This window comes from Equus caballus, chromosome 22, assembly GCF_041296265.1.
Source record: "Equus caballus isolate H_3958 breed thoroughbred chromosome 22, TB-T2T, whole genome shotgun sequence".
NCBI lineage: Eukaryota > Metazoa > Chordata > Mammalia > Perissodactyla > Equidae > Equus > Equus caballus.
In genome coordinates this window covers 35,975,057-35,996,665 of record NC_091705.1, presented here as the reverse complement: position 1 = coordinate 35,996,665, position 21,609 = coordinate 35,975,057, and the positions used below count along the sequence as shown (strand labels likewise).

The 21,609-nt window shown below is 53.6% G+C and overlaps 2 protein-coding genes across 3 annotated transcripts in view; both read right to left on the bottom strand.

The window, feature by feature from the left end:
• The window catches only part of SLC12A5 (solute carrier family 12 member 5), a 36,616-nt gene extending 33,956 nt beyond the window's left edge, over positions 1-2,660 (bottom strand). For both annotated transcript variants that reach the window (XM_023626635.2, XM_023626636.2), the window contains exon 1: positions 2,442-2,660. In XM_023626635.2, the coding sequence (XP_023482403.2) occupies positions 2,442-2,562 (121 nt within the window). In that variant the 5' untranslated portion in view covers positions 2,563-2,660. The remainder of the gene's footprint in view (positions 1-2,441) is intronic.
• Positions 2,661-5,364: 2,704 nt separating this feature from the next.
• MMP9 (matrix metallopeptidase 9) lies at positions 5,365-12,822 on the bottom strand. Its single transcript, NM_001111302.1, is given in 13 exon segments — positions 5,365-5,488; positions 6,889-6,992; positions 7,084-7,234; positions 7,581-7,720; positions 7,842-8,142; positions 9,498-9,653; positions 9,776-9,952; positions 10,326-10,499; positions 10,730-10,903; positions 10,993-11,121; positions 11,450-11,598; positions 11,966-12,198; positions 12,685-12,822. Coding segments are annotated over 13 exon segments (2,145 nt in total). The 3' UTR covers positions 5,365-5,369.
• Positions 12,823-21,609: the final 8,787 nt, after the last annotated feature.

Genomic DNA, 21,609 nt, shown 5'->3' with positions numbered 1-21,609 from the left:
CAATGACCTACTAAGGAGGAGGTGCTGGAGGCTGTCTCAGGGCCTAAGAGGTTAAAAGCCACCCAAATCATTCTCAAGATGGAACTTCCAATAAAGTCAGCACACAGGTACCCCCCCCCCCAGATAGACACAGAAATACACACATCAATATGCCCATCAACACAATGACATACAGTGACACACACAAGCACTGACTCACTGACCACCCCACAGGTCATCAGAGCTGGCATGGGATACTCCTCCCTCAAGACACACACATACTGCCTCTGCCACAAGCACACAGCATTCCAGATTCACATCCAGTTTGCATACACACCTGCACATCCAAAACTAGAGCCGTATTTTACTTCAACATGCAGTAGCTTGGAAATGTGAACAAGAAGACCGAGCAATCACCTTGGGATGAGAGAGAGGGCCATCTTGTTCTCAGGCCAGAGGATGGGGAATGGTAGAAGAGAAGGCAGGCATAGGAGAGCAGGAGCCTACAGTCACTCCCCCTCTAATCTGATGAGCATTAGGCACCTACTCAGTGTCAGGCTGTGGGCTTGGAACTCGGAACACAAAGATAAAAGGATATGGTCCCTGCCCTTGAGATGCAGGAGATGCACAAGTAAATAACTTCCAACCATTGGGACATGTGCTTTAATGGTGCAGTGGGTGGGCAGAAGAGGAATGACTGCCTCTGCCTGGGAGCAAGGGAAAGTGAAAAAGGTTTTCAGAAGAGGTTAAATGAGCTATAACTTACAGAGTGAGTAGGAGTTTTCCCGGCTAATGGAGGTGGGGAGATGAACACTGACAGATATACCAGGAGCAAATGAAGAAAGAGTTTGAATGACAGACTAAAGAGTTTGGCCTTTATCCTACAAGCGATAGGGGGCTTGGGTGGAGGGCAGTTAGGGACTGGATTGGAGGCAGGCAGACCAATGAGGAGGCTGTGGTCGTGGCGACGTGAGAGATGATGGAGGTTTGGACCTGGGTGATTGTGACAGGAGGAGAGATGTGGCCAGATTCAGGATAAGTTTTGGAGGTGGAGTAGCCAAGACGTGAGGACCAATTAGATCTGGTGGGAAGAGAAAAGGAGGCTTTGGGAATGGGTCCTGGAGTTCTGACTTTCCAATCTGTAAAGATGGTAAGACATTCATGAAAATGAGAAAAGGAGCAGACAGATTATGGGAAAGAGGAAGAGTGGAAGGAACCCAAGAAATTCGAGTCCAGGAGCCAGTTGGTTCATCGGGCTGGAGCCCTGTGTAAATCTAGGCCTCAGTTTGGTCATGTATACAATGAGGGGGCTCGTCAAATAAACCCTTAAAAGGTCCATCTAGGGTTCTTGGTGCTTAGTTTTGCTGGGGTCAGGGTGAGCTCACCTGCGGCTCAGCAGCGACCCCTGGCGGCCCGGGGAGGCTCTTCCTCCTCCCTGCACTGGGGCCACTCCAAGAGGATTCGCCACGTTTCATCCAGATCTGAGGGGCACAGAGCCAGGGAAGGGACCCCTGACAAGTGTCCCCTGTGGAGGAGACTGTGTGTGCATCCAGGGTGCTAATTCTTCACAGAAGGCTAAAAGGATCCTTCCCCTCCTCTCTCTTCTGTACCCAGGGTATAACTTCCAATACAAGACCACTGCACTGAGCCCTCCGGGAATCCGCCCCCATTGCCACCTGAGCTGGCTCCATCCAACCCTTCTGGAGCTTGGAGCAGAGGGAGCTAAGTGGGTTCCCGAAGGTCAGGACTGGACCCAAGGGTTAGTTCAGAGAACTTAGTGCTCCCAGGATCTAGCTGCCCGGGATCTAAACTAACTTGTTTTTCTCCCATCTCCTTCCCGGGATCACCGGGCGCTGTCCACGACGCCTCCAGGAAGGTAGAGGATCTGCCAGGCGCCAATGACAAGCTAAGCCGACCCAGCACCTGCCTCAGCGACCAGGACTTGTTCTTCCTCCCGCCCTCGACCCCACCCCTATTCTCCTGGCCCAACCCCTTTCTCTCTGGTCCCTCCATTTTCTGCTCCCAAACCGAGCCAGTCCTACTTCCTCCCATTGGCTCTGGACCCACCTCTTAATTACACGGCCCTCCCCTTTCCCTGGTTCCACCTTCTCCCCTCTGGTCCCGCCCCCTACCCGAGATGACCCCGCTCCTTTAGTGCCCTCCGGCCCAGCAATCCCCTTGACCCTAACTCCCCCATCACAAGATCCGCCCCTTCACCTCTGGCCCCACCCTCTTCCCTTGTGGCCCCGCCCACCTCGAATCTGGCCCCTCCCTTCACAATTTCCCAGCCCTCCTCCTCCCCTGTCCCACTAGGTCTCAGCTCCTCTCGCCAATCTGGCGCTCGGCTGGGACCCCCCACCCCGTCCTGGTCCCTCCCCTTCCAACAGAAGACCCGCCCACCGTGGCCCCGCCCCTTCTATAGCCCCGCCCCACTGGCAGGCCCCGCCCCCTGCGGCCTCTACCTTTGGCGTCTTCCCCTGAGAGTTGGCGGAGATCGGCCGCTGAATGCCTGTGAAACTCTCGGTCAGGGGTCCCGGCGGGCCCCGCAGGGGGCAGCGAGGTGACAGTGAACCTGCGGCTCATGATGCGGAAAGGGGCCGGGCCGCCGCGGTCCGAGCCCAGATCACACAAGTGGCCGCAGCCGGGCTCCGGGAGCCAGAACGAGCGGATTCCCCCTCCCGCCGCCCCCGTCGGACGCGGCGCCGCGCAGGGTCCTAGTGCCCGTTCTGCTGTCCCTGCTCAGAGAGATTTTTCGTTGTCACAATTGGAGGGAGGGTGGTACTGGCATCTAGTGGCTAGAGGCCACTTGCACCATCTAGGCTTGCACCAAGACTGCCTGGCCATGAGCCACAAGTTCACCATAACCTCCCTGCATTCAAACCATTCCCCGCGCCCCCAACCCCACCCCCGCCACGTTGGGGCCTGTGGTAGGGGGAGGAGGACTGACCCTGAATGCGTCTGGCATCTGTCCCTGGATCCCGCCACCTCCTGGAGGAAGACACCAAACTCCCTACAATGTATGGGATGGTCCCCCACAACAAAGAATTATCTGGCCCAAAATGTCAACGGTGCCCAGATTGAGAAACTCTGTACCAGACTAAGAAGTTTAATGGATTCCTAGATTTTAGGACTGACCAGGTTTTAAGCTTGATTGAGGGTAGATGAGGTTGTCTCTTATTAAGGTGGTGACAACTGATGGAGAAGCATGTTTGGAATGTGGACCCAAGAGCTCAGTTGGAACTATGCGATTGAGATGCCTATTAGTCACCTAAGGATCACGTGGAGTCGGCAGTTGAACATGCGAGTCTGGAGCAGAGGGGAGAGGTTAAGGCTGGGGATGTAAATTTCAGAGTCTTTAGCAGAGAGATGCCACTTAAGGCTATGAGGCTAGAAGAGATTACAGGGAATGAGTGTACACAGAGAAGTCCAAGGATGAGCACAGGCACGCTATCATTTAGAGGTTGGAAAGAGAAAGCTCCAGCCACTGAAGTGGGAGGAGAACCAGGAGTAAGGGGTGCCCCAGAGCCCAGGTGAAGAACCATTTCAGGAAGAAGGGCCCAATCAACTGTGTCAAACGAGCTGAGAGATATGTGGAATGAGCACAGAGGAGTACCCGTTGCATCTGGCTACAGGAAGATCATAGGTGCTTTGAAGAGAGTGATTTAGTGGGCAGTGGGGTGGGAGCCAGGCTGGAAATGGTTGAGGAGAGAATGGAAATTGAGGAAGTGGAGACAATGAGTAGAGACCATACTTTTGGGAAGTTTTACTGATGGGAGTAGGGTGGGTAGAGAAATGGAGCAGTATCTAGAGAGAGTCAGGGGTGCAGAAGGATTGTAAACAAGCCATATTAAGGAATGTTTGTATGCCAGTGGGAGTGGGTCATTCCTGAGCGAGAAATGGATGAGTTAGGAGAGAGGGCTCCGTCCAGAGGAAGTTCTCTGAACCCCTCCTTCAACTCCCACTTGGGCCCTAAGTCCAGATGATCAAACCTGATCAAGCCCATCACCTCCGCTCACCTGCCCCAACCCTTCCGTCAAGTCGCTCTGCTATCTTGTGAGGTCAAAGCCATTCTCCGCAGCCTGGCATTCAGGCTTTCTCATTTAATCCAGACCACCATTCCTATCTCAACAATTCCAGAACCCTCTCTGCTCCCCTCTCATCCACTTGCTAAAACCTAGAACTCACACACTAAAGTTCTGAGCCCTTTGTGATTCCCGAAACACCAGCTGCTTTTTCTCATCTCCCAGCATTTGCCTCAAGAGCACACATTCAAATTCCACCGTTATACCTCACCAGCTATGAGACTCAGGTGAGCTGTGCAATTCTCTGCCTCAGTTATCTCATCTGCAAAACAGGGAGAGGGTGATGCCAATAGTAATAGTGCCTATAAGGTAAGAGTATTACCTGTCCCATAGGGTTGTTGTTTTAAGGATTAGCTGTGTTAATACACAGAAAGCACATGGAACAGTGCCTGGCATATAGTCAGTGCTGTACTAGGGGTAGCTGCTATCATTTATATATAATCTGTGTTTTATTTACCCACCACTTTACCCCTGGGCACTTAGGTTATTGCCATTTTCTCACTGTATGAACAATGTTGCAATCAACAGCCTTGTATGTGTTGTTTTGTACGCACCTGTGTGAGAGTTAGAGTAGGCACATCTTTAGGCTTAATGGTTCTTAATAAATTACCCACTAAGAAGACAGTCCTATTGCACAGAAAGAAACTCTTGCTCATCCTTCTAGATTCAGTTCGAATTCAGATGTCATCTTGGTGGGGACAATCACCCTTGTAACTGAGTTGGACTCTCTGGGGGCAGAGCCTGGAGTCTACATTCTATGGGAGTTCTGAGGATGCTCATATGCACCCTAAAGTTTGAGGACCACTGAGAGGTCCTTGAGAACAGAAACATGGTCCAATTGATCTCTCTATCCCCCGTGTGCACACAGGGCCTGGCTCTGTGTAGGGGCTCAATAAATGTTTCATGAATGACTAACAGGCTGGCCATTTCCTCAGCTGTAAAATAGGAATAATCACATTATACTTTCCTAATAGGAAGACTTGAATGTTAGTGTTTATAAAGTGCTTCGAACACTGCCTGCTACTCAGTAAGCATTCTGTCGGTCACATACATAATACATGAGTACATACATGCCTGCCTGCATGCACACATACATAAAGAACTCTGCTCCTCAAGGTTAGAGAATTCAGATTTATTAAAAACATTCCAACAAAAAAGGAAGGTGGGAAGAGAGGGCTCAGCCCACCTCCCCTCCTCCCTGTCCTCCAGAACAGATCCACCAGTTTGAAACCGGCAAACTGGCTCCTTCTCCATCTCGATGGCCCCCATGGGGACCCACACGACAGTGCTGAGGCAGGATGGGGAGCCCTAGTCCTCAGGGCACTGCAGAAGGTCGAAGCTCACGTAGCCCACTTGGTCCACCTGGTTCACCTCATTCCGGGAACTCACGCGCCAGTAGAAGCGGTCCTGGGAGAAGTAAGCTTTCTCTGCAAGGGAGAGGCAGGTACAAGAGGGGTGATCCAACCCTCCCACATACACATAAAGAAATGGCAAAATCTTTACAGTCATCCTTCCTGCCCTGTCTAGATCTTTGCAACGTTTTCCCATGACACCTCTGTCTCCCCCAAAGAGATGCTGGAGGACACAGACCTCAATGTCCAAAGCACTGGCACAGAGCCTGGCACACAGTAGGTGTCAGGACAATTCATTCAACGGTCATTCATTCATGCAACAAGTCCAGTCATTCATTCAGCAAAGTTCATCACACCAGGCGCTGTGACAGGCACTGGGGACACAGCAGAGAAAAATGCAGGCTGGCTCTCAGTCAGTTCTCCCAGTGCTTACACTCTGATGGGGTAGGAGAGACGATTAACAAGAAAAAGTGTAAATAAATGAGATTGGTTGTAAATGACATTGTAAAAAGCTATGAGAGAAATAAAGGCAAGTAAGTGAACAGATAATTAGGGTCAGAGAAGGGCTCTCTGAAAAGGTGGCCTTAGTGCTGAGACCTGAAGGATGAGAGGGAGGCAGCTGGTGACAATCTGGGGGAAAAACCTCCCAGGCAGTGGGAACAACTGGCACAAAGGCCCCAAGCTAGGAGTGACCTTGCTGTGTTGAAAGAGCAGCCAGAAGGCCGGTGTGGGTGGAGCGGAGCAAAGAGAAGGGGGGGGGGGAGGGGGGAGGGGGGAGGGGTTACAGCAGATCATGTTGGTTTCTTCGACCCTGGAATGGGTCTGGAGTCACCTGCAAGACCGCTCCCCTCCACTCCTAACACCTTTATTCAGTGAGAATATATTAAACGCATTGGACAGCCAGTATGGCTCGGACTAGGGTGTTGCAAAGGAGACGGTGAAAAGGGACTGTTTTGGCGGTAGAGTCACGAGAACTTGTCAGCTGATTGGCTGTGAGCGGTAAGAAAGAGAAAGCAAGTATAACTCCAGCTGTCAGCCCCATTTTACAGATGGGGAAAGTGAGACTCCGCGAGTAGCAGTGACTCGACCAAAGACACACAGCTACGAATTGTCTTATTTATCATCGTATCTCCAGTGGCAGCACAGTGCCTGGCACATTACAGGCACTTAATAAATATTGTCTAATAAAATAATGACCCTCCATGCAAACCACGTGTCCTGTTCGGTAGGGGAAAGAGCTTCCAGCTGGGACGGCAGGAAATCTGGGCCTGAGTTCTGGTTGTGCCCCTGTGTCCCTGCATGAGCTGGGGAAAGTCCCTGACTGTATAGGGAACTTTGTGCTGGGGCATTTGCCTCAATCTCCGGGGGCTTTTTCTTTCTTGTTCAGAATTTGACCAATCACTAAGGCAGGGGAGCCTAGCAGGGGACGTGTCTCGGAGAGGGACCCGCCCTTGACCCCCGAATGCAGCCCTCACCTCGGTACTGGAAGACGTCGTGCATGTCCAAGGGCACGCCGGGGAACATCTGGTCCACCGGGCTGACACTCCGGGGATCCACGGTCTGTGTCTTCACGTCGAACCTGCCGGCGGGGCGGGAGGAGAGAGGCGCTGAGCCGGCTGGCGGGGGACGGCGCCCGGGCTCCCCCTGCCGGCGGCCGCCGCGACTCTCACCTCCAGAAGCGCCGCCTGCTGAACAGCAGCACCTTACCGCCGCCGCGCGGGAGCGCCCCCGTGATTTGGGCCACGTCCGCGCCCAGGCCCAGCTTGTCCAGACGCCTCGGGCCTAGCGCCGACTTGCCTGTGTACACCCACACTTGGCGCCCTGAAAAGGAGAACGGTCACGTGGGTCTGGGGGCAGGGAGGGGTCACACATTCTCCTTGAATGTCCAGAAGGAGAACCCAGCGAGGCCTTTCCGAGCCCGGTGCGCCCGCAGTCTGTGCCCAAGGAGCAGAGCCGCTGGGGAGGAGGATGGTGCGAGGGTGCGGCGAGGAGGGGACCTGAACTTCAGCCCCCGCTAAATGGCATCCGCCAGGAGGGGGCGCCTTTTTCTAATCCGCACAAGATGCTCCATGGATTGTCTTCGGTCTCTTGGTGCTCCTAGATTGGTGAGGATAGGGGTGCGGGAGGGGGATGTGGAGACGGGAGAGGGAGAAAGAAGGAAACTAACCAGAGAAGAAGAAAATCTTCTTGGTGAGTGGCTCCTCAAAGGCGGAATCCAGCTTGGGGGGCAGCATAGGCCATGTGTCCCTGATCAGGAAGGGGCCCTGCACCCCGCGTCCCTTGCCCTCCAAGAGTCGCCAGTACCTCCTAGGAACGTGAAAAGGGGACGGCAGGGCACTGAACCTTGAACCGAAGTCCAGTGTGCCGGGAAAGACAAGCAAGTCCCTTCTCCAAACCCCCTCCCTCGGCCGCATCCCTGTGCCCTCACCCGTCCTTGAAGAAATGGAGATGATTCCCGATCTCCGCGATGGCATCGAAGATGTCCACGTTGCAGACCTCCTCCCCTGGACCCAAAGGCACTGTTGGGGCTGTGGAGGGGCCAGCAGTGGGGGGATTCGTGGGAGGGCCAGCACTGGGGGGACCCGTGGGGCCAGCTGAAGGGGGGCCTGTGGGGCCAGCAGTGGGGCGCTCTGAAGGGCGAGTAGTGGGAGGCCCAGTAGCACAGACTGTCGTCTGAGGTTCCAGTGTGGTGGTGGTTGGAGGCTGGGGTTCAGGTTTAGGGCGAGGACCTAAAAAGAGAGACCATGTGAGACACCCCATATTCCTGCATATGTCTGGGCCCATGGAATACCTGCTCCCCCAAACCCATCAATGAGCCCCCCAGAACTCGCTCTCCTCACTTTAGATGTTGGAGCCTGACTTCCCAGACCACAGGCAGACTGCTGCTTTTCACACACTTGCCTTTCATCACGCCATATTTATCCAGTTCCTGGGCTGTGTCGGGCCCTGGCTGGGCCCTACCACACAAGAGGGGCAGGAAACACTCCCCCACTGCACCCCCAGGCTGGGGCGAGACAAGGGTTTTTTGCACGCTGAAACTGAGTGCCAAACTGAGTGCTAAGAGCTTTGTAAACTCACTCCCCTTCCCTACTTCCGCCAGCCCCTCCTTCCAATACCACAAACTCATCAACCTTCAAAAAAAACCCTATGAAGTAGATTCTTTACTATCCCCCCCCTTTTTTTTTTTTTGGCTGAGGAAGATAAGCTCTGAGCTAACATCTGTGCCAGTCTTCCTCTATTTTGTAAGTGGGACACCTCCACAGCATAACTAGTGAGTGGCGTAGGTCTGCACCCAGGATCCAAACCCATGAACCCAGGCCGCCAAACTGGAGTGCACAGAACTTTAACCATTCAGCCATGGGGCTGGGTCCAATATCCCCATTTTTTTTACATGAGAAAATAATATTAATGATAACAAGTGAAGATAACAATAAAAACATCAAACACGTATATGGTGCTTACTATATGCCAGGCACTATTCTAACTCATTTAAACCTCCTAACTACCCTATGAAGTAGGTGCTGTTATAAGCCCCACTTCACAGATGGGGAAATTGAGGTGGTGAAGTAACATATCTGAGGTCACCTAGCCAGTAAGTAGTCAGACTTTTTTTTTAACAGAAGTTCCCTTTTTTGTGTGAGGAAGATTGGCCCTGAGCTAACATCTGTTGCCAATCTTCCTCTTTTTGCTTGAGGAAGATTGTCACTGAGCTAACATCTGTGCCAATTTTCCTCCATTTTGTATGTGGGATGTGGCTACAGCATGGCTTGGTGTGCAGGTCCACAATGGGGATCTAAACCAGAGAACCCCCGGTCACCGAAGCTGAGCGCAGTATGGGAACTTAACCACTACACCACCTGGCCGGCCTCTGGACTGACTTTTGAACCCATGTCTGTCTCACTCTAGAGTCTGGGCTTTTTATCACCATCTCCAAGCACTGACCAGGCAGCGATTGAACTCACTGAACCCGGGTGCTCCCCTAGATAGAGGCTGAGGTCCCCTTTCCCCGCTCCCTATTCTCTGGTGCTCTGGCGGGGGTCCCTCCCTTCTCTCTCCTCCCTCCGTCCCTGCCCCACAGCCTCACCATAGAGATACTGGATGCCGTTCACATCGTCCTCATGCAGCGGGGGCTCCTCGGTGAAGCTGTACATGGGGTACATGAGCGCCGCTGGCACGGATGAGTGATCTAGGCCCAGTGCGTGGCCGAACTCATGCGCCGCCACGAGGAACAGGCTGTATCCTGGAGGAAAGAGGGAGTCTGAGACGTGAGCCCTGGGCTGAGCTCCCAGCCCCGGCCATACCTCCCCTACCACCACCGCCTCGCCCAGGCCCCCAGGCCCGGAACCTCGGAACCCTGCCCACCTTGGTCGGGGCAGAAGCCCCACTTCTTGTCGCTGTCGAAGTTCGAGGTGGTGGCGCACCAGAGGCGCCCATCACTGCGGCCCTCTCTGGTACAGGCAGAGTACTCCTTGCCCAGGAAGGTGAAGGGGAAGACGCACAGCTCCCCGGCGGAGTTGCCCCCGTTCACTGTGGAGTCAACTGGAGAGACCCAGGGCTTTGGGTGAGCCAAGTGGAGGGATCCAATAAGGAGCTAGAGGATCTTGGTGGCTATTTCTAAAGCCTAGCGGGTGTTGTGGGGCACAGCTAAGGCCAGGGTGGGCTGGCGGGCGGGCTCTGGGGACTGAAGAGCAAGGAAGAGGCAGGAGGCGTGGCTAAAAGGCCAAGCCACCGTGGATGGAGTGGCTGCATTTAGAAATCAGGGGAAGCGTTGCGGTGATGGTGGGCAGAGTCACAGTGGTCCTAAGGACCAATGAGGAGTGGAGAGTCAAACTGGTGGGTGGAGGAGCCACGTTTCAGGGACCAATGCAGAATTAGAGGGCGAGGCTGAATCTGGTAGGCGGGGCAGAGGTACCTCGGGTCGGGCAGAAGCCATAACGCTTGTCCTGGTCGTAGTTGGCGGTAGTGGCGCACCAGCGGTACCCATCCGAGCGGCCGTCGGTGGTGCAGGTGGAGTAGGAGCGACCCTCGAAGGTGAAGGGAAACACGCAGGGCTTGCCGTCGGCATTGCCGTCCTGGGTGTAGAGTTCTGGGGAGGCCCACACAGTTACCACGAGGTGCCACCAGTTTATAGAACCACAGACCATCTGCCTCCTCTGTCCCTCTTCTCATTTCACAAATGAGGAAACTGGGCCCAGAGAATAAGACACTGATTCACAGACCACACAGCACCAGCGGCAGAGCTGAGGTTAAAACCCAGGGTTCTGGACCCTCCAGGGCGGTGGGCGCCCTCTCCCCTCGCCACGACCCCGCACTCACTCTCGCTGGGGCAGAAGCCAAACCGGCGGTCGGTGTCATAGTCGGCCGTGGTGCTGCACCAGAGCATGTCGTCCGAGCGGCCGTCCGTGGTGCAAGAGGAGTAGGAGCGGCCCTCGAAGGTGAAGGGGAAGTGGCAGGGGGCGCCATCTGCGTTTCCAAAGTGCGTTGGAACCACTGTAAGAGGAGGGGGCTCGCGGTCAGGGCGGCTGGCGAGGGATGCGAGAAGAGAAGGGAATGGGGGCCGAGGCGGCTCAGGATCTCACCGGGGCCCTTGCCCAGAGACCACAACTCTTCGTCGTCGAAGTGGGCGTCTCCCTGAATGCCGGGACCAGGGGGAAAGGCGTGTGCCAGGAGCCCGTCCTTCCCATCGAAGGGATACCCATCTCCGTGCTCTGAAGAAGCAGGTGGAGAAGAAGAGCGTTAGCCAAGTACAGTTGCGGATATTGCGCGCTGAAATCCCGCCCGCGGGTGGCTGTCCAGCCTTGCGTCCCCGCTCTGCGCCGGGTCGGGCTGGAGGGGGCGCCACAGGGCGAGCTGGCCAGGGCTGTGGGGACAGGCAAGAGAAAGCTGGCCAGGGCTGTGGGGACAGGCAAGAGAAAGCTGGGCCCAGTGCCCCCTCTAGTCTCTCCGTGGTCTTCCCAGCCCTGTCCTTGTCCAAGACCCTCTTGGCTTCCCCCCCCCCCCGCCCCCACCTTCTCCCCTTCTCTTAGGCGTTCTCACCCCTAACGCCAAACTGGATGACGATATCGGCTTGCGGGCCGTTCACGCGGGTGAAGGTGAGCGGCGTCACCTCGCTCCAGACCGCGAAGGCGCGGGCAAAGGCGTCGTCGATCACGTCGCGCGGCAAGTCTCCCGAGTAGTTTTGGATCCTGGAGGGGAAAGCAGGAGGACAGAGGTTATAAGTGAGAGGCGGGAACCGGGACCGCAGCGACACCCCACGTCTCAGCGACTTCAGCATACACGACACTCCCTGAGCTCCACGCTTTCATCTATAAAACAATTGCAGACTCATTGTTGCCTTTGCACACTCACAAGGGCCCTGGCAGGAGGATTCAGATTGCCGGGCCCATTTCCCCCGAAAGGGAATCAGAGGCTCAGAAGTGCAGCGGCTTGCCCCGGACTGCACATTGAGTGAAACCCAGGGATCGGTCTAAGACAGGACATTCACTGCCAGCTCGCACGGGGACTGGCCTCCACGCCCTACTCTGCCCGCCCCAGCAGGGCCCGGCCGCGCACCAGTACGTGATGTCGCGGTGGTGCCACTTGAGGTCGCCCTCAAAGGTCTGGAACTGGCCCACGTCTGGGACGCCGCAGCGCGGGGTACGCATGGCCTCCAGGGTGGTGCTGTCCAGCTCGCCAGTCTCGGGCAGGGCCAGGCGCTTCTGGAGTCTCCGCAGCGCCCGCTCCAGGGGCTGATCGCCCTCGCTCATCTCGGCGACACCAGTGTAGCCATAGCGGAACAGATATTCCTGTGGATGGAGGAAGAGACATGCCAGAGCCCTGACTCCCTTTCTCTGCCCTGCTGAGAACAGGGACTAGCAACAAGGCAGTGTACTGGGACTTGGTCCCCTGTATGCTGTTGCTTGTGCCCACCCAAGAATCTCCCCTCCCTGTAGATACCCTCTCCTCCTTCCCCATCCCTGGATGTCCTTGGGCATGCCTACCTCAGGGCCCCCTAGAGTTTAGCTGTGTTCACCCCAGCCCATGCCCACTCCAGAATCCTCCATTGCCCTGGTCATTTCCCATTGCCCACCTCAGAAACCCTCGTTAGCCCATTCCTGGCCATCACTGCCCAGAGACTCCACAGGACCCCCAGGGCCTGATTCTGGACACTTCTGTTCTCCAGACATGCTCATTACCCCCAACATGCCCCAAAGTATCTCCTCTGAGGCCCCATTCCTTCCCTGGGACACCTGGCCAGCCCTCCCCAGCTCTAGACTGGGGTGTTTGCCTACCTCTGCCAGCTCCCTGTCAGTGAGGTTAGTTAGCAGGTCTCCTGGGAAGACCACCACGGTGGGCTGGTGCCGTGTAGGGGCGGCAGAGCAGCAGCCCAGCGCCAAGACCGCCAGGACTAGGGACTGCCAGGGGCTCATGGTGAGGGTAGCAGGGTCTGGCTGCAGCTGCCCTTGCAGGGGCTTTAAGGAGGCGCTATTAACTGATTCAGTGACCCCGCCCCTCCCCGCCAGGCCGGTGCTGACTCAGGGGATGGGGGGTGTGTGTGTGTGTGTGTGTGTGTATGTTGGGCAGTCCCAGCATGAGAAGGTAAAGATAGGGCTTACACCACCCCTTCTCTCCCCGCTGCCCGCAGTCCCCATTGCCGAGTCAGGCAGGACCCCAGACCCACAGGAAACCGCAAGCCCATAGGGGAAGGATTGGATTTTGCAAACTGCAGAGTTTGTGAGAACTGTGGGAGGGAGACGAGGCCGGAGGACTCCCGGAGCCCTCCCTCTGAACGCCCCTAGTGGTCAGTCCCAAGGCCTCTTTCTGAACCTAGTGATCTCTCTTCCTGGTCAGACCCCGTCCGTGGACCCCTCCCCACACGCCCTGGCTCTGTCCTCATTTCTCCTCCCTGGAAACCTTCTTTGACTCAGCTTCCTCTCCCTGCTCCACCTGGGGGCAGGAGTGGGTTCTGCTAGGCAGAAATTGGGGAATTCCACCAGGGCAGCCCCGACTTTGACAGGCTGAATCCTTCAGGACAGTAAAGGGGGGAGTTTGTGGCATCTGGAAGCCGGGCAGACGTGGCTTCACTCTCTTCTGTCAGTGCCTCAGGCAAATGTTCTCACCACTCTGAATTTGTTTCCTCAGCTGTAAAAAAAAGGGTCCTTTTGTCCCTAAATTGATGTGAGGATAAAATGAGATCAAACATATAAAATACTTACTACAGTGTACGTTGCAAGTCCTCAATAGATGGCTGTGATGGTTTTTAATCATCTGAGCCAAGACCATGATTCCAACGTGAAATCAGGAGACCGAGTTCTTGGGCTCTAATCCACTGTGTGACCTAGAGTAAATGCCTTCCCTTCTCTGGGCTTTGGACTCTTCAACTGCAAAATGGCAGGGAGGGAATAATCTCTGGGAGCCCTTTCAGTTCTCCAGCCCTGCTCCACCCAGCACAAGCTCTAGCCCCAACTACCACCACTCACGCCAGTAACCAGCGACCTCCCTCCCTCCCTTCTTTCCAGCCAACCAGTGTGGAGCAGGATCTCCATTTGCCTTCTTGGAGGCATTATTTGGGAAGGATGACAAGGGCAATTCAACAAGCTGTATGTAAAGGCCTTACTAAGTGCCAGGGACTTCATATGCTTATCTAATAAACAAGTCTTTAACAGTTCTGGTTTTCAGTCCCAGCTCTGCCATTTTCCAGCTCTGTGACCTTGGGCAAGTCATTTCACCTCTGAACCATAATAATGCATTTTTTAAAGATTTACTGTATCGACTACTGAGATAAGTTCCCTATAGGCATCTCAGTTCATCCTCACCACCATCTGTGAGGTAGGTTTAATGAGTACTCCTGCCATTTTCAGAGGAGGAAACTGAGGCTCACAGCAGTTAAGGAATTTGCCTATGATCACATAGTAAGTTAATACACAAAACCAGGATTCAAGCCTAGGGCTGCCTGGCTCTGAAGCTTTTCATCTTTATTACCATTTACACAGAATTGAGATGACCGGGGGTGGGAGGGGAGCAGGAGGATGGGATGGGGAAGGGCAGATTTAAAATCTAGACCCTTCTCTCCTGATCGCCTGCCCCACTGAAGATCAGAGAGGAGGCCCAGCCCTTGGGGGGTCAGACACTAGGAAAGGAGACCCAAGGAAACTATATTCCAGACTTGAGAGTGTGGGGTCATAGAGCAATATGATTTTAGAGACAGAAACAGAGACGCTCCAATCCAGGGGATTGTCATCTGGTAGCAGTTGTGGGCTTTAAGAGAATCCATGAACCACCTCCAACTTGCCATCAATTGTACAAAATACGTCATATCTATGTATATAAGTCACATTTCTCAAATTTTGCACTACTGACATTTGGGGCCGGATCATTCTTTGTTTTGAGGGGCTGTCCTGTGCCTTGTAGGATGTTTAGTAGCATCCCCAGCCTCTACTCCATGCCAGTAGCACCTCCCCCTGCCAGTTGTGACAACCAGAAATGTTGCCAAACATTGCCAAATGTCCCTTGGGTGGGTGGGAGGGGCAAAACCACCCCCACTTGAGAACTACTGATATATGTTGATTTTTCTATGTAAAGGGTCCAAAATTTTTATCATGTACTCAAACCATTGATGATGATCCTCAAACCTTTAAAGACCACTTACCCAGCAAATATTTGTTGAGTTTTTACAGGCCAGGCATTGCGCTAAGAATTGGTAATATAGAGTGACCAAGATGGCCTTTGTCCCTGTGTTCATGGAGCTGAGTCCAGTGGGGGAGAAATTGAGTGAGTAATTAATTACCAGAGAGACAAACATCACCAGAGGGAGATGTACTTATCTATTCCAATGACCCCCATCATGTAGGTGAGGAAACTGAGGCTCAGAGTGGAGGATTTGCCACTTAGGTCACAGAGCAGGCCAGGGACAGAGTGTGTGGGGCCATCAGGAGTGGTAGCTAAGTGCCCACAGTCTGGAGCCAAGCTTCGTAAGTTCAAATCTCAGCTCTGGCACCAACTTGCTGTGTGATCTGAGCAATTGACATAACCTGTCAGTGCCTCAGTTTCCCCATCCGTAAAATCGGGGTAATAACAGTGCTTACCTCACGGGGTTGTAAGGATCAAATGAGTTAACAGTTATAAAGTGCCTGGCACATGGTAGTAAGTGCTTGCTGTCACTCTAATTCTGATTGCCTCCAGGCCAGCTGGCTGTTTTTACCAATGGGGGAGCAGGGAGAGAGCACCCTGCCAGGAACCCCAGAGCTTGATTCCTGGAGTCAATCCAAGCAAGAACCCTCCTTTCCTCACCCCCTCCCAACTTCCTCCTTGATGCCTTGGCTCCCTACCCCCATCAAGAGGAACTTAAGGAGAGCTTGGCTTTCAACACAGCAATGGCAGGAAGTGGTTCTGGTTACCACATCCCCTTCCCCACTCCCTCCAGCCCCTCCTTCCAAAACCACAACAGTTTGGCCAAGGCCCTGGGAGAGGAGGCAGAGAAAGGATATACCCCCAGGTGGGTACCCCCTAGCCCTGACTGGAGTCATAGCTTGGACTCCCAAGCCCCTCACGCAGGTGGAGGCCCCATCAGGATGGGGAGGTGGCTGATCCTGGAGCCCTGAGTCACCAGCCAGATGACACAGCCCTGCAGGCTGCTATTAGTAACTCCAGGCCCCCAGACCAGGGTCAGCCTCATGAGATGAGGAATCTCTCCCTCTATCTAGGATGGGGGAACTCCAAGCCTATTTCTCCCAAACCTACCAGAGAGGGGAGGGGCAGCCAGGCCTGAGAGGCCCTGGCAGGATGTGAGGAAGACACTGTGTCTGGATGAAGTAGAAAGGTGTGTATACTGCATGACATTGCCTCAGGGGAGAGCATCACTCACGTACTGGCCCACGTACTGGCCGCCCACCCACAAACCCACCTACCATCCCTAGCCCCAGGGTGATGGCAATTCCCAAGCTGACTCTTAGAGGCCTAATAATAATAATGTCATACCTCCCACTTATCCATATTGAGCTCCCCCAGTAGGAAGCCATAGGGCATAGACTTTGTAATTAGACCCGCTGGGTTCAAATTCTAGCTCCTACTACTTCTGGCTGTGTGACCTTAGACAAGTCACCTTGCCTCTCTATGCCTCCATTTCCTCATCTGTAAAGAGGATAAGAGAACAGTCTTCACTTCAAAGGAGTGTGGGAGGGGTTAAGTGAGATTGTACACTGCAGGTATTTAGCACATAGTAGGTACACACACAAAAAAGTTGGCTATTATGATTCTATTACTCTACTGCTCTCACCTTTACAAATTAGGACTCATGATCCCAGGCAACTTTCTGAATCAGGATTCAGGAGCCCCTTTTACTGGTGAGGAATCTGAGACTCAGGGAGTTACCCAAGTCCACACAGCAAGCAAGGGGCAGACCCGGGACTTACCCCAGACGTGAGACCAGCACCCTGTTCTTTCCACCACATTTAGCATGTGCCCCCAGCCACCTCAGCTTGTGATCATTCTAATAGTCAATGCCTGTGGGGGGCCTTTGACAGTTTATCCAGCCTGTCGTGTTCCTTTTCTCATCTGATTTGCACCAAAAGGCAGATTTTCTTAACATCCTATTTGAATCTGAGCCTTCAGAACCCCTTGGCATTCATAGGAGGCAGAGTCTGTAAACCTTTTTCAAGGTGACAGATCCAAGGCCCAGAGAAGTGCTTCAAGTTGCTCACTGTCACACAGCTGGTGAGTGACAGAGCTCCTGTCTAGGCCTTCTGACTCCAAATCTCGTGCTAAGATCAGGTCACTGGGTCTGGCAAGAAGGAAGTCAGTGGGGGAAGCAGACTGGGGGCTGTCGGGTGCCCAGAAGTCAGGCTGGAGGGAGCCAAGCCTAGGAACCAACAGAGGGAACAGGTGTGGGGTATTTGGCTGGGCTCTGCAGAAAAAAAATGAAGGGGGTGAAAAAGGAAAATAGAAGAGTAAAGTGGCTGGAAGGGACAGAGAACAGTCAAGTGGAGTTCCTGGTTTTTTTGTTTTTTTTAAGGTTTGGCACCTGGAACAGCCAGAGGCGCTCACAACTAGAATGTACAACTATGCGCTGGGGGCTTTGAGGAGAAGAAGAAGAAGAAGAGAAAAAAAGAAGATTGGCAACAGATGTTAGCTCAGGTGCCAACCTTTAAAAAAAAGTAAAAAATAAAGATTGACACCTGAACTAACATCTGTTGCCAATCTTTTTTTTCTTCTTCTTCTTCTCCCCAAAGCCCCCCAGTACACAGTTGTGTATTCTAGTTGTAGGTCCTTCTGGTTGTGCCATGTGGGATGCCACCTCAGCATGGCCTGATGAGCGGTGCCATGTCCACGCCCAGGATCCGAACTGGCAAAACCCTGGGCCACCAAAGCAGAGTGCACGAACTTAACCACTCGGCCACGGGGCCGGCCCCTGGAGTTTCTTTTAAGTGAGAGGTTCATGAACACAAGAAAAGGTAGTGCTGTGGAGGGAGAGATGTGCGAATTGAGGGGCAAGAGGATGGGCCTGGGACCAGCTCCCTTGGCATCAGGCTGCCTGCTGGGTTTGCTTGGGATCCCAGCAAAGCAGGTGCAGCCCAACATACACATTTAAAAGATTGACTGTTTTTAATTAAGACTTTATTTTTTTTAGAGCAGTTTAAGGTTCACAGCAAAATTGAGGGGCAAATACAGAGATTTCCCATATACCCCCTACCCCACGCAGGCACAGCCTCCCCATTATCAACATCCTCCACCAGAGTGGGACACTTGTTACATCCGTGACCCTGCAGTGACACATCATCATCAGCCACCGTCCCAGTTTACGTTAGGGTTCACTCAGTGTCGCACATTCCACGGGTTTGGACAAATGCACGGTAACATGTCTCCATCATCATGCTCTCATACCGAGTAGTTTCACTGCCCCAGAAATCCTCTGTGCTCTGCTTATTCATCCCTCCTCACCACAAAGATTGTTGTTGATATTTGCAAAAAGTCCTTAAAGTAGCCAGCATGGGAAAGCTCAGATCTTCGTTGGACTTCCTTAAATAGTCATTTCAGGGTTTAGTGTTGTTTTCCTCTGGATGACATATGGGGAAGGATACCACATTCTCAGTGATCACAGCACTAAAGGTCTGAATCTGATCCTGTTTACAATGGCAATGGAGTGAGGGAGGCTCTAATCCTCCGGAAATCCCATGTTGAACATTCAGGGGTCACTTAGTCTGTGCTGGCCAGGTGGATGGAGAGCCCTGGGGAACAGAGCGGAAGGGAGAAGCCGCACAGCGCACCTGGCAACTTATTTGCCCCTTTTACAAAGCTGGGTTGAGCTCTGCCCTTGGCGGGGCACATCTTCTCATGCATCTTCTGGTTGGGCCGCTCTGAGTGGTCCCAGGACAGGCAGCATCAGCACCACCTGGAACTAGTTAGACCCACAGCTCCTCGCCTGCCCCCACCCCACAACTATGGAATCAGCCCCTCTGGGAAGCCCCAGCCATCTTCGTTTTGACGAGCCTGCAAAGTGATTCTGATGCAAGAGGTCTCAAGACCTCAGTACTAAGAGGGAGGGCTTTTGACCCCATTTCCAGAAGAGGAAACTGAAGCATAGAAAGATGAAGCCACTTGCGCAAGGTCATAAAGCTAGTACTAAAATTGGGTGGGAATTTAAGCCCTTCTGACTGTAAAGCTGATTCTCCTCACCACAGTATTATAACTAGGGCTGACATTCAACTATTTAACAACCAAGCAGAACTGATTCCCTCCAAAGAGCTCTAAGAGGCCCCTGGAGGGAGGAGGGAGGGACCTTTACTAACCCTTTCATTTCTGGATCTGCAGTCCTAGGGGTCTGGGGGGAGGGGGAAGGGGCCAGGGCTCTGGGCACTTAGAAGGATCCCAGCAGCACCTGCCACCATTGGGTAGGGATATATTTCAATATTTTAACAACTGACGCTCACCAGCTGAACATCAGGCCTGAGGAGAGTCCCTCTCCTAGGAGAGGCACCTGAAACTTGCATCACAGGGTGGAGGGCCTGGAGCTAAATGCAGCCCCACAGGGAACCCGGGTATAACAAACGTCCTCTGAGAACACCTGTTCAGCAGTGCTGCTCAAATTTGGCTCACAGTGAAGTCTCCTGGGATTTTCTTCTGACTAGTGATGCCTGGATTTCACCCGCCAGAGATTCTGACTTAACTGGTCTGGGGTGCAGCCTGGGCAGTGGGATTTTTTTAAAGCCCCCCTGATTCTCATATGCAGCTGGGGTTGAAAACAACGCTAGACGGGCCCCTGAAACCTGTCAGAGACTCGAGATTAAGAACCCCTGGTTTGCATCAGTATTTCCCAAGGCTGGGGACTTAAAAAAATACAGATTCTCAAGAGACTCTGATTCAGTAATCAGTGGGGCCGGAATTGGATGTTAGCAAGCTCCCCTGGTTTAGAAATTAGTGACACAGACAGCCCCCGCGGGCCTTGGTAGCAGAGAGAGGCTCAGAGATTCTCCCCCTCTCCCCCAGCCCACCCCCAACATAGTTGAAGCAATTGAGAACATTTTGCCAGGAAGTATCCAGAACCAATTTCCGCAGCTCTTCCTTCCCCTGTGCTGCGGAGACATTGCTTCAAAGAACATGCTCTGAACAGAGCCCAAGACACCCTCCCGGGAGAGCCGCTTTCTGGCTGCGCTGCTGCAGAGCCCCAGGCCTGCTCTGATTGCCTTTCTTCCCATCAATCCCGGGACACCCTCATTTAGATTCGATCTGCATACATTTGCATATTGAGTTCCAGTGCCCCCACCTTCTCCCCGCCCTCCACCCCCCCACCTTGGCATCTTAGGGGAAAATAAAACTAATGTATTCACAAAGCCTGCTGAGATGTGTTTGAACCTCACGCTGTGCTGGGATTTACACAGCGCTGGGACTTTGATACACCTGAAGCCGGGGCCCTGGGATAGAGGAGAGATGGCACAGGCTGGGCACGGCTGCAGCAGGAAGGCAGGCAGAGAGCAAGCATGGAAGCAGCAGTTCCAGCCCTGCTCCTGATGAGAGGCAATGCAGGACTTCTCCAGTGGGAAAAGATGGGGAGCACCAGAAGACGGGGTGGGGGCTCCCCCTTTCAGGGGGGTAGGTGAGATTCCTTCCCAGCCTCCGAAGGGGCCTCCTTGGAGACCACTGCTAAGGCTCTTCTAGCTCCAGCCCTGGGGTCCGTGAAGAGCCAGCCAGGTGACAGCTGGTGTGGTGCAAGGGGCTGGGTGCTGGAATCCAACAGACCTGGACTTGAACGGTATGACCTTGGGTAAATGACTTTCCCTCCCTGAACCCAGTGTCTTCATCTTTACCATGGGAGTTATAAGCTTGTTCCATGGTGATGGGAGCCATGACTTTATTTGGTTACCCAGTAATGGAATCTCTCTCCTAGGCCCCTTCTGAGGCTGGGAAGGCCTCTGCTAAGGAGTGCAAGTGGGAGGCGGCACTGGGAGCCCTGCAGCCCTGAGGGTCCTCACAGGCTGTTCCTGTGGTATGGTTCTGGCCGTACTCACAGCTGACCAGCTTCCCTGGCACCCAGCTCACTGTCCTGGTCTGGCCCCGAGGCTTCACATCGCTGCTGGGAGCCCAGCCTCCGGAAACCTTTTCAATACCTTCCTTTTTGCTTAAGTTAGCCTGAACCAGTTTTGATTGCTTGCAACCAAGGGTCCCAATTGACACAAGGAGCATTCTATTCCTTTTCCTCAACCTTCTGAGTGTCTGGCTTTGATTGTAAGCACCTCCAGCCTCATTTCCAAAAGCCTCCTGGATGGCACCTCCTGAAGTGCCCGGTGGCACTTCCAGTGGAACGCGGTCCAAATCCACCCCTCTTCAGCCCTGCTCCTCCCCCTAGACTCCCCTTCCTGCTTCTGCTCATGGCACTCTCCCCTCCCTGGTCTTCCCAATTTCCAAACCAGCTGTATGCAATCCTACAGTGCACCCCCACTCCCACGTCATCCAAACAGTTGACAATCTGTAAAATCCTCTTAAATCCATCCCCTGTGTATTAATCTGCTAGGGCTGCCATAACAAAGTACCACACGCTAGGGAGCTTAAATAACAAAAATTTTTCTCCCAGTTCTGGAGGCTGAAAGTTCAAGGTCAAGGTGTCTACAGGGTTGGTTTCTTCTGAGGCCTCTCTCCTGGGCGTGTAGATGGCCGTCTTCTCCCCGTGTCTTCCCACGGTCTTCGCTCTGTGCATCTGTATGCCCTAATTTCTTCTTCTTATAAGG